The 11602-nt window shown below is 36.9% G+C and overlaps 5 protein-coding genes across 5 annotated transcripts; 4 read left to right on the forward strand and 1 right to left on the reverse strand.

The window, feature by feature from the left end:
- The first annotated feature begins 2334 nt into the window (after positions 1-2334).
- On the forward strand, positions 2335-2697 carry LOC108556953 (serine protease inhibitor dipetalogastin-like). Its single transcript, XM_017913310.1, has one exon. It carries the CDS (start codon positions 2335-2337, stop codon positions 2695-2697), a length of 363 nt encoding a protein of 120 aa, XP_017768799.1.
- Positions 2698-3633: 936 nt separating this feature from the next.
- Positions 3634-3996, forward strand: LOC108556954 (serine protease inhibitor dipetalogastin-like). The gene has a single exon (XM_017913311.1). The coding sequence runs from the start codon at positions 3634-3636 to the stop codon at positions 3994-3996; it is 363 nt and encodes a 120-aa protein (XP_017768800.1).
- Positions 3997-4124: 128 nt separating this feature from the next.
- LOC108556964 (cardioacceleratory peptide receptor) lies at positions 4125-5434 on the reverse strand (the record flags this gene model as incomplete). Its single annotated transcript, XM_017913322.1, is given in 5 exon segments — positions 4125-4502; positions 4557-4737; positions 4792-5055; positions 5116-5211; positions 5341-5434. Coding segments are annotated over 5 exon segments (792 nt in total), but the record flags the coding sequence as incomplete, so codon positions are not given.
- A 274-nt stretch (positions 5435-5708) lies between these two features.
- On the forward strand, positions 5709-6162 carry LOC108556965 (serine protease inhibitor dipetalogastin-like). Its single transcript, XM_017913323.1, has one exon. The coding sequence runs from the start codon at positions 5725-5727 to the stop codon at positions 6076-6078; it is 354 nt and encodes a 117-aa protein (XP_017768812.1). The 5' UTR covers positions 5709-5724; the 3' UTR covers positions 6079-6162.
- Positions 6163-8563: 2401 nt separating this feature from the next.
- LOC108556955 (serine protease inhibitor dipetalogastin-like) lies at positions 8564-9268 on the forward strand. Its single transcript, XM_017913312.1, has one exon. The coding sequence runs from the start codon at positions 8564-8566 to the stop codon at positions 9266-9268; it is 705 nt and encodes a 234-aa protein (XP_017768801.1).
- The last annotated feature ends 2334 nt before the right edge of the window (positions 9269-11602 follow it).

Here is an 11602-nt window from a genome sequence, read left to right on the forward strand (position 1 = left end):
TATACAAATTTTAACATTTCAAGTGAAAATATTGAAACTATATGGATTTCATCTACATTTTCAGGCAACAGAATTCCTTATGGACATTCATACCTGATTTATCAAAACTTTAGAAATAATTTTAAAAATAAAACGAAATCAAAAACCAATTGATTTACTTTAACATTTAAAAAATGACTCCTTTTCTCATCCTATTGCTACTCACGTCTAATTATAACTTTTTAAATTGTTAAACTATTTTCCTTATGGATATTCATACCTGATTTATCAAAAGTTACTTTCTCGCATCAGGACGTCTTTGAAATAAACAATTGAAAACAGATAAAAATTGAACTTTTGACTTCCTAAAGTAAAACCGTTTCCCCATCCTTCTTTTTTGTTTTTTTTTTTTAATTAACAATTGAAGCACAATATAATTACATTGTTTACGAATTCATAGATCGCTTGGATAATGCACCTTGCATGCAAAGGCGAGTGTCCTTACATACAAAGTTAAGCAAAAAATAAATGTATGCTCTAGCTCTACATTAGCTTTGAAATAAAACAAAATCAAAAACCAATTGATTTACTTTAACATTTTAAAAATGACTCCTTTTCTCATCCTATTGCTACTGTCGTCTAATTATACAAATTATAACTTTTTAAATTGTTAAACTATAGTGAAAATATTCTACTATAAGGATTTCGTCTACATTTTGAGGCAACGACTTTCCTTATGGACATTCATACCTGATTTATCAAAAGTTCAGAAATAATATTGAATAAATTTAAAAAATTTCTAATTAAATAATTGTTGATATTGAATTTAGTTATAAAATATTTATTCAATTTCTTATATTGTTGATATATCTTCGTAATTTTAACCATATTCAATTATGCATGTGCTAATTTTCTGCGCTTTTTAAAAATCTAGTGGTCCAAGATGCAGAGCAAATAGTATTAACTATATAACATTCATGAAAAAAATATGAAAAAATTCGTTATGTAATCATACTGATTAACAATAGAATATATCTTATGAATAGATAACAATACTAATAACTAATCCGTTTGATGGATGCAATATTGTAAAGATTTAGAGTTGAAAAAAATTGCAATTAATCTCGAAACAATCACTTTTGTTTCCTGACGGTTTTATTAGTCCAAATGAACAGACGTATTCCTCTCCTCCTGGAGAGGAGGGATGATTTTGTGGTATAAATAGTGAGGTAAAGTGTACCGTAATTTAGGTAAGAATTGAATCTGCTACAATGAAGACTATTGCATTCCTATTATTCTCCGTTCTGCTGGGCGTCTGCTTTGCAGAAGATTGTCCTTGCACCTTAGAGAACAGACCGCTATGCGCTTCCAACGGCGTCACTTATAGCAACTGGTGTTTCTTCGAATGTGCCCAACGTTCCGACGCGTATCTAAGGATCGTTTACGAAGGTGTTTGCAAAGTGGGAAGGATTGAAAGACCTCGTGAATGCATCTGTCCAGATGTCATCTATCCGGTCTGCACGGATCTAGGCACATTTGATAATAGCTGCCATGTGTTCTGCTACAATGAGATGTATCCTAGAAACAAGGCAACAATCCTTTACCAGGGAGAATGCGGGGAGATTATGTAAAATACAATTACGCAATTGTTACTTTCTCGCATCAGAACGTCTTTGAAATAAACAATTGAAAAATGGTAAAAATTGAACTTTTGACTTCCTAAAGTAAAACCGTTTCCCCATCCTACTTGTTTTTTTTTTTTTAAATTAACAATTGAAGCACAATATAATTATATTGTTTACGAATTCATAGATCGCTTGGATAATGCACCTTGCATGCAAAGTTAAGCAAAAAATAAATGTATGCTCTAGTTCTACATTAGCTTTGAAATAAAACAAAATCAAAAACCAATTGATTTATAATTTTCTGTGCATTTTAAAAATCTAGAGGTCCAAGATGCAGAGCAAATAATATTAACTATATAACTTTTATGAAAAAAAAAAAAAAACCTGAAAACGTACATTTTCACGATAAGCAATAAAATAATTGCATTATGTAATCATGCTGAACAAAAGAACAGAAGATATCTTATGGATAGGTAACTATATTAACATAGTTTCCGTTTGATGAATGCAATATTATAAAGATTTAGAGTTGAAAAAAATTGTGATTAATCTCGTTGCATTGTTTCCACTTTTGTTTTCTGATGGTTTTATAAGTCTAAATAAACTAACATAATCCTCAAAGTAGAAATTACATGTGATAAAAGGCCAATTTGGAGAGGAGGGATGATTTTGTAGTATAAATAATGAGGTAAAGTGTACGGAAATTTAGGTAAGAATTGAATCTGCTACAATGAAGACAATTGCATTCCTATTATTCTCCGTTCTGCTGGGCGTCTGCTTTGCAGAAGATTGTCCTTGCACCTTAGAGAACAGACCGCTGTGCGCTTCCAACGGCGTCACCTATGGCAACTGGTGTTTCTTCGAATGCGCCCAACGTTCCGACGCTGATCTAAGGATCGTTTACGAAGGTGTTTGCAAAGTGGGAAGGATTGAAAGACCTCGTGAATGCATCTGTCCAGATGTCTACAGTCCGATCTGCACGAACTTCGGCACATTCGGAAACAGCTGCCAACTTGCCTGTTTCCAGATGGCCAATCCCGATAAAGCGGCCGTAATTGAATGCAAAGGCGAGTGTCCTTGCATACTGAGTTAAGCAATGGAACTTATAGAATTGTATACTCCAGCTCTGCATTAACTTTGAAATAAAAAAATATAGAACATTAATTGATTTTACCTTAACATTTTAATAATTACACCTTTTCTAATCCTATTGTTACTCACGTTTAATTATACAAATTTTAACATTTCAAGTGAAAATATTGAAACTATATGGATTTCATCTACATTTTGAGGCAACAGCATTCCTTATGGACATTCATACCTAATTTATCAAAACTTTAGAAATAATTTTAAAAATAAAGCAAAATCAAAAACCAATTGATTTTACCTTAACATTTTAATAATGACACCTTTTATCATCCTATTGCTACTCACGTCTAATTATAACTTTTTAAATTGTTAAACTATTTTCCTTATGGACATTCATACCTGATTTATCAAAAGTTCAGAAATAATATTGAATAAATTTAAAAAATTTCTAATTAAATAATTGTTGATATTAAATTTAATTATAAAATATTTATTCAATTTCTTATATTGTTGATATATCTTCGTAATTTTAACCATATTCAATTATGCATGTGCTAATTTTCTGTGCTTTTTAAAAATCTAGTCGACCAAGATGCAGCGCAAATAGTATTGACTATATAACTTTTATGAAGAAATTATGAAAAATTGCGTTATGTAATCATGCTGATTAAGAACAGAAAATATCTTATGACTAGATAACAATACTAACAACTAATCCGTTTGATGAATACAATATTATAAAGATTTAGAGTTGAAAAAAATTGCGATTAATATCGTTGCATTGTTTCCACTTTTGTTTCCTGACGGTTTTATTAGTCCAAATAAACAGACGTAATCTTCAAAGTGATAATAGGCAAATTTGGATGAGGAGGGATGATTTTGTAGTATAAGTAGTGATGTAAAGTGTACGGTAATTTAGGTAAGAATTAAATCTGCTACAATGAAGACTATTGCATTCCTATTGTTCTCCGTTCTGCTGGGCGTCTGCTTTGCAGAAGATTCTTGTCCTTGCACCAGAGAGTACATACCGGTGTGCGCTTCCAACGGCATCACCTATGGCAACAAGTGCACCTTTAAATGCGCCCAACGCATCGACGCTGATCTGAGGATCCTCTACGACGGAGTCTGCAAAAAGGCGAGACATTATTTGGACAACTGCGATTGTCCAGATATCGTCGATCCAGTCTGCACGGACAGAGGAACGTTCGCCAATAGATGCTACATCAGTTGCTACGAATTGGACTATCCCAACAAACCGGTCACCATTCTGCACAAGGGAGTGTGCCCTTACCCTTTGGAATAAAAACAAACCAGCTAAAAAATAAATAAATTTACTTGAAATGTATACAATTGAACTTTTAATAATCACACCTTCACTACTAGCAACCTACCTTTAACTTTTATTGATTACTTGATTCTGTAAATTATTTATAAACTGAATGCAAAAGAAACAATCAAAATTTCTTATATATTTATATGTAATTTAACAAACATCTAAAATGTCTTCCTATATACATGAAATAGTGCTAATAATATACGTGTCTAAGTAATACTTTCGTAAAATATACAGGATTTATACAAAAATTGTTTACTCTATGTACACTCTAAATGGTCTTCGGATTACCTAACAAAAAATAAATTCAAAATACATTTTAAATTTTACTAACTAAAACCGACTGGCTTGGCCTGGATATTGTTCGTCTCGTATTCGACGTGAGGAATTCGGAGAGCGAACTGCTTTGCGTGTTGTTGGCAAAGTCGTTTTGCCCCATCTTTAGGCACCTGAACCACCTGAAAGGCGGAATATCGCTGAAAAAGTAATAAATAACCAATTGATCAAAGTGGGCTACGAATTGGACGAACCAGAATCTGTTGCATATCCTCGTGGAAAACACGAAATAGATGATCGGATTGGCTGCGGAGTTCAGCGGAGCTAAACTTTGGATTAGCGTTGCTATGGCAATGTTGGTTTGCGTGGGCGGGATGCAGTCGAAGACTTGCAGCAAATCGAACACGATGTACGGACTCCAACATAAAATGAAGACTGTTTTATCAAATTTAGTTTTTCTGATGTGTATTTAGTTTTTCTCGCACTCACCGCTGACTATGACGAATGTGATCTTGACCGTCTTCACTTTGGCGCGAGGTATGAGACCTCTGGAGCTGACTCTTCTGGTGTCGAGTCCTTTGCAGTTGGATTTGGTGACGCTGATGGAACTCTTCGACCAGATCGTGGCTATGATGATGGTGTAGCAGCTGGCTATGATCAGTGCAGGTATCAGGAAGAGACTCACCGATACCAAGCACATGTACACTTGCCAGTGCACTTGCGATGGTAACTCGATCCAGCATTGAGGCGCACCTGAAGAAGCAAATTTTTCTTAACAACGTTTACTTTCTTTTCGGTTGACACGAAACGCACCTTGCACGATCTTCTCTTCGTATAGGATTAAAATTGGGGTTGAGAAGAGCACGCTGAGAAGCCACGCAGTTATTATAAGACATTTGGCACGTTTCCCTGAAATTTCAGAAAAAATATTTTTTTAAATTGTCATAAAAGAAGCATTACTAAAATATAGAGACTTCATTTTTCAACGACGAAATATCCAACTTTCATATGTATCATTCTAGCATTATTTCAACTTACAGCTTCCTGAAAACTTCATGGGATGTCTGATGGCATCGTACCTGTCGATGCTCAATGCAACTAGGACGTAGGTTGACGCGTACGTCACCACCACCTGCAACAAAAAAAAAACCGTTAGTAACCATGCCAATTAAAACGTTTCTCAATTATATAACCTTGACGACAAAATGTCAAAAATGACAGGATAATCATTGTGTATGTATTGTTAGGAACTTAAATGTTAACAGTTAATATTCTATTGTGCTTTTGTTTGCTGACGGATTTTCTTAATAATACTTAATCCCAGAATATACTTGAATGAATGATATTTGCATAAGCAATTATTGTCCTATATAAATATGAAGGAAGTGTACGGTAATTTAGGTAAGAATTGAATCTGCTACAATGAAGACCATCGCATTCCTATTGTTCTCCGCTTTGTTGGGCGTCTGCTTCTCGGAAGATTATTGTCGTTGCACCAGAGAGTACGTACCGGTGTGCGCTTCCAACGGCGTCACCTATGCCAACAAGTGTCTCTTCGAATGCGCCCAACGTTCCGACGCTGATCTAAGGATCGTCTACGATGGTGTTTGCAAGGTGGGAAGTCGTGGTCTTTCAATCCTTCCCTGCAACTGTCCAACTGTCTTCATTCCGGTCTGTACGGATCGTGGAACATACGCTAACAACTGCGAATTGGACTGCTACAATGCGAGGAATCCTCTGAACAAAGCAACAATCCTTTACCAGGGACAATGCTGAAAGAGTGTGTAAAATGAAATTACGCAATTGTTTCTTTCTCGCATCATCAGGACGTCTTTGAAATAAACAATTGAAAACCGATAACAATTGAACTTTTGACCTAAAGTAAAACCGTTTCCCCCATCCTACTTGTTTTTTTTTTCTTCTTCTTCTTAACAATCGAAGCATAATATAATTACATTGTTTACGAAATCGTAGACCACTTGGATAATCCATTAGTCAAGTGATATTGTTCGATTTGTGCACGCAATCAGAAGAGCGAAATGGATAATTTTTCCGTTAAACAAACATCCATCACGACCTGTTATTTTCTTAGCTGTTATTTGCTTAGTGTTGTTTACTAAACGTTATTTTCTTAGAATTATGTCCACAGCGTTATTTTCTCAACTGAATACACTAACTTCTAGTCAATTATCAGCGATGGTCGCGCTTTGGGACATCCTCATCCCTTTGGTGATTGCAAAGAACGCTTCAGAAAAACTACTCGAAGTGCTCCAATTAATCGACGAAAACGAATTCGGCGACGGCGAAATCGTAACGATCTTCACTCCAAATCACAGCGATTTCACCCAATTCCAGCGATACTCCGGAGAGAATCTGAGGCATTCCGTGCGAATATACGATTCGCAACCGTGCAGCGAAATTCCTCACAGCGACGTCTTCTTGATTCGCTTCTGCACTTTACACGAAATCAAAGGATTCCTCTCCGCGATAAACTTGACGCAAAGTCTGAGATTCGTCGTGATTCCCGCATGTGGTTTTCACGATGACGATGGTTTGGTTGAAGTGTTGTGGACGTTCTTCGTTAGTAAATTTGTGATCGTTAAAGATTCGAAGATTTTCTCGTGGTTTCCATTTAGCGCGTCGAATTGTCGCGAGGATTTCGGCGATCTGGTTGAAGTGAAACGAGATTTCTTTGTGGATAAAGTTGAGGATCTGATGGGATGTCCTGTTAAGTTTAAAGTGCATAATGTTCCGCCGTTTGGAAGCGAAACGGATTCGGATGGATCGCAAAACGCGCTTGTTGCAATGATCGGGGATAAGTTGAATTTCACGCCTGTTCTTCATTTGTACGAGAAGAATCACACGACTGTTGAGTTTGATTACTTGTTGAAGGGTTTGGATTCGGGCTATGATGATTTAGCTTTACCTTTGGACACGTTGACGCTTGAAAGATACTTCGAGTTTGATTACTCTCACTTATACTTTGAGGACACCGATATTTTCTGCATTAGACGTCCTGGTGTTGAGCCCAAATGGTTCAAATTAGCCGAAATCTTAGTTGAACAATTTCATTACACCATTTACTCCATGTTTATTTACGTTTTCATAACTTTCCTTTTCGCTAAACTAATGATAATCAAAGATAAAGTTAACTCGTTCTACGCTATTTTCATCTGGTATTTGAGGATCATCCTGAACGTCTCCAATTTAACACTCCCAATCACCAGCATTATGAGGATCCTCCATGGAGCTTGGCTCCTCTACGCCGTCGTCTTCTCCGTCAACTTCACCAGTATTTTGGTGAAGCAGTTCCAAGAACCCATGATCAGACCAATAGATATATCAGCTAGAATGACTTCCTATACGCAACTCATACCGATCTACTTGAACAAAAGATTCTTCAAGTTGTTCGACTTCGAAGAGAATATAGCTATGAACGACACTAGGTTCAGAATATGCGATGATCCAGTGGCGTGCGCCACGAAAGTCATCGAGGAAGGGACGTTTGCAGTTCTATTCAAGTCAAGGGTCTACTCGAAGCATCATTTCAAATTCATGAAAACTCAATATAAGAGTGAATCTCGTCTCTCATGTTACTCATATAGAATTTCGATGAATTTCTTCCATATTTTCATGAAGAAAAACTTCTTTTTGAAAGATAAAATAAACGATATTTTGGGACAACTCACCGCGATGAGAATCTTCGATCAGGAGTTATCGAAGAACATTGATCGAACGAGAATAAGCGATGCAGCTGTTTGGGTTAAAAGTCTTGAAGTGAAACCCGTTTCCGGGGCTTTAAAGTTCGACGATTTCTTGGTCCTCTTCATCTACGTCTTCTTAGCTCTGTTCTTAGCATTCATCGTCTTCATCCTCGAATTGTCTTATCACTATTTTAGTTTTAAGCGAAGATTTCTTCGATTCATCCGAACAATTCGTAACAGATTTCATGGAAAGTTAAACTTCGTTGATTAGTCACTATTCCGATTAAATTGTTTTAAAACAATCGAAAATTAAGTTATAAATTCTCACGTATTTTTTATATATATTTTGAACTCAACCGAAATGTATGCATTTGATAGGTAAAATCATGTTTTTCGAACGCATTAAATCTATATTTAGTTTGCAAAAGCAGGAAGTTGATAATTAAGAATGTGCAATGTTTCGCGCAATGATAGCAGGTGAATTTGCATTCGGAACGTGTGGAATTTTCCATATATAAACTGAGGTTTTCGGGTGGAGATATTGAGTATAGTTCAACATGCAGACACCTTCGTGCCTTCTCGTCCTCGTTCTGGTGGCCACCTCCGCCTTGGGCCAGGATTGTCCCTGCACCAAAGAATATGTACCGGTTTGCGGATCGGACGGAATTACCTACAACAACAAATGCTTCTTGGAGTGTGCGGCCAAATTGAATCCACGTCTGGGCATCTCGAAGGAAGGACCTTGTTGCGTCTGCAAACCCATCTACGATCCTGTCTGCGCTTCTGATGGTTCTACATATTCGAACATTTGCGAGCTGAAGTGTGCGATTGAGAGAAACCCGAAATTGAGGCATGTGAGATGCTGCGTTTGTCCGGCCGTCTACGAACCGGTTTGCGGATCAGATAATGTGACGTACGGTAACTTGTGCGAGCTCAATTGCGCTGGGAGGAACACCAACGTCACTTTTGTGGATAAGGGCGAATGCCCTTGCTTCTGCACGAAAGAGTACAATCCTGTTTGCGGGTCGGACGGAGTGACGTACGGTAATCCGTGCATGTTGCTGTGCGAGGCCAAGAGGAAGAACAGGGGTTTGTATTTGAGATGGCACGGAACTTGCCATGAGAGGAGTAGGTGTGGTTGCGTACCCGGAAGTAATCTGGTTTGCGGAACAGATGGCATCACCTACAACAACCTCTGCGAACTCGTCTGCGCAAGAAACTATAAACCCTTCCTCAGCGTCTTCTACGGTGGTTTCTGCTAAGCAACAATAAATACAATAATCTTTGTTTCCATGACGATTTGTAATTAACGACAGTAATAAAAATTTCAGAGAAATGCCTCATTGTTTATATTTCCACAGTCATGTAATTCAATACATTTCTAATTGTTTATACTAGAAAATGTCAACTTATTTTTGACAGTTGACATGTATTTCCAAAAATACAACCTTAATCTGTCATATTTGACAACTCTACCTGTCAAAATCATATGTTTTCTAATGACATACATCTATCTATCATACAAATAGTGAACTATTTTTCAAAGACTTCTTCACTTAAATAACTTATATAAATTGAAACATTGGAAATGATTTATATTCATAACAGTATTTTTTTTCTAGGAACGAATGAATTGTCTCTATTTACGTAGTTTATCGAGGTTACAAAGATCTTTGTTATATTTTTTTTTGTTAATCGTTATGGAAATTGCAAGGAAAACCGGTGGCAGATTTTTCTGGGAATTTAATAACGTAATAGAAACTGCGGTTTTGGTTTTTCTGTATAAAATGGTGCACGGAAAAATCGGATGCTGCAGTCGTCAAGATGAAGCTCCTATTCGCAGTCATCCTGTTGACAGTTCTTGTCACGATGGTCGTGTGTCAAGGCAACATCGTCTGCACCTTTGATGTTGATCCAGTTTGCGGCACCGACGGCAGAACCTACTCGAATTCTTGCGTCCTCACCCAAAGGAGCAGAGGTAGAGCCAGGGTTCGATGCAAAGGAGCGTGTCCGTGCTAGATGTTATTTTGAAACATAAGATGTAAGATGTTACAAGTTGTAAACGCCAATAAAATGCATAGATCTAGTGAGCATATTACATCTTTAGTTTTTTTTTTTAATTTCCCGTTATACTCTTAATAGATAATCCAGTGAAACAATGCTTAATCAATAATTTATAAATAAACTAAAATAGTTTTCAATTTATCTTATTCAATGAGTAGAACATAATTTGTTGATTGCATAAAGTTTATCTTATTTGACGTAATAATTACTAAAGCCGCAAATCGATCTTGTTTTTTCCCTTCTACATTCTGTACTTTCCCATGTACTAAAACCAAGTGATTGGTGATTGACCTTCCGACCTGCGGTCGTTATAGAAACCGAAAAACAAACAGCGAGCAGAGTATAAAATGAATCGGAATGGATCAGCGCAGAAGTTAAAATGAAGATTATTTTCGTGCTGTTAGTTCTGATGTCTTGTCTCCTGATGGTGTATTCCTCGCATATTTGGAATGTTTGCCCTTCATTTTCCAAACTGGTTTGCGGGACGAACGGAATAACTTACCAAAACTTCTGCGAATTGAAGATGAGGACCAGAGGAACAGTGAGGATACAGTGCAACAAAATGTGTCCTTGCTAAGTACTAAACTCAGTTGAAAAATTGCTAACTTTCTGTATTGTTTGAGGATAGTTGTGTAAAAGAAGATTTATTGCGTATTGCTTGAGAAAGTTACTAAATTATTGCTTATGTTTTATGCAGGATATGAAAATATTGATATGAATAATAACACAAAAATGTTCGATAATTTTGTTCTCGTCACACCCTTTCATCCTTTTACAAACACTCCACGCGCTTTGATCACGGTACATTCGATTTAATCTTGTTTCGTCCGTCTTTTGTTTCTGTTTCAAAGCCTTCCTTTCAAAGCGCAGCGAATTCTCGATCAATGGGAAACTGATTCGTTTTCGCTTGTTTTTCGTCATAACCTATTTCCGTGGTAAACTCTCGATTCTTTTCATTTGCGCAAGATTTCCAACATAATCCGATTATCAACTTAAATGCACGAAGCACCTGTTAAGTTCCGAATGAATAATCTAAATTCCCAAGGGAATTTACTGAATTTGCTATTTGTCTGTATTTAGCAAAAACTGTACGATGTTATTAAAGAAAAATGCAAATAGGTTTGGTATTATTCATTTATTTAGCATATAGTCGTGTACTGATTTATTGTTGGAAGTAGGGTTTGTAGTAGCAATCACTCAGCGGCAATTCTTCGAGTTCTGGTCTGATCTTCTTTTGCGCAATGTAGGTTGCTCCAAAGTAGATCAAGAAATCGTTTCCGCAGATAGTCGCGACCTCACGCATAGGTGTGATAGGAGGACGTCCACCATGTTCGTTATGGGGTCCAGGGCCGTTCGGTGGCACAGGCCTACAGTTATCAAACGGCCATTCTCCAAGCTCAGGTCTGACCGATTGTTCGGCACGAAAAGCTGAAGCACTATAGTATTTACCATCCGTTCCGCAGGCAACGCTGGTATCATTCGGCGATCTGCATGGACCACCGAATCTCTTGATCAACTTTGGGTTCCTTTTC

The sequence above is a fragment of the Nicrophorus vespilloides genome, unplaced genomic scaffold (genome assembly GCF_001412225.1).
Source record: "Nicrophorus vespilloides isolate i.1.1-1 unplaced genomic scaffold, Nicve_v1.0, whole genome shotgun sequence".
NCBI lineage: Eukaryota > Metazoa > Arthropoda > Insecta > Coleoptera > Silphidae > Nicrophorus > Nicrophorus vespilloides.

What these genes read in the sequence shown, in the direction of transcription:
- LOC108556953 (XM_017913310.1), top strand. Translation starts at nt 2,335, where the DNA reads ATGAAGACAATTGCATTCCTATTATTCTCCGTTCTGCTGGGCGTCTGC.
- LOC108556954 (XM_017913311.1), top strand. Translation starts at nt 3,634, where the DNA reads ATGAAGACTATTGCATTCCTATTGTTCTCCGTTCTGCTGGGCGTCTGC.
- LOC108556965 (XM_017913323.1), top strand. Translation starts at nt 5,725, where the DNA reads ATGAAGACCATCGCATTCCTATTGTTCTCCGCTTTGTTGGGCGTCTGC.
- LOC108556955 (XM_017913312.1), top strand. Translation starts at nt 8,564, where the DNA reads ATGCAGACACCTTCGTGCCTTCTCGTCCTCGTTCTGGTGGCCACCTCC.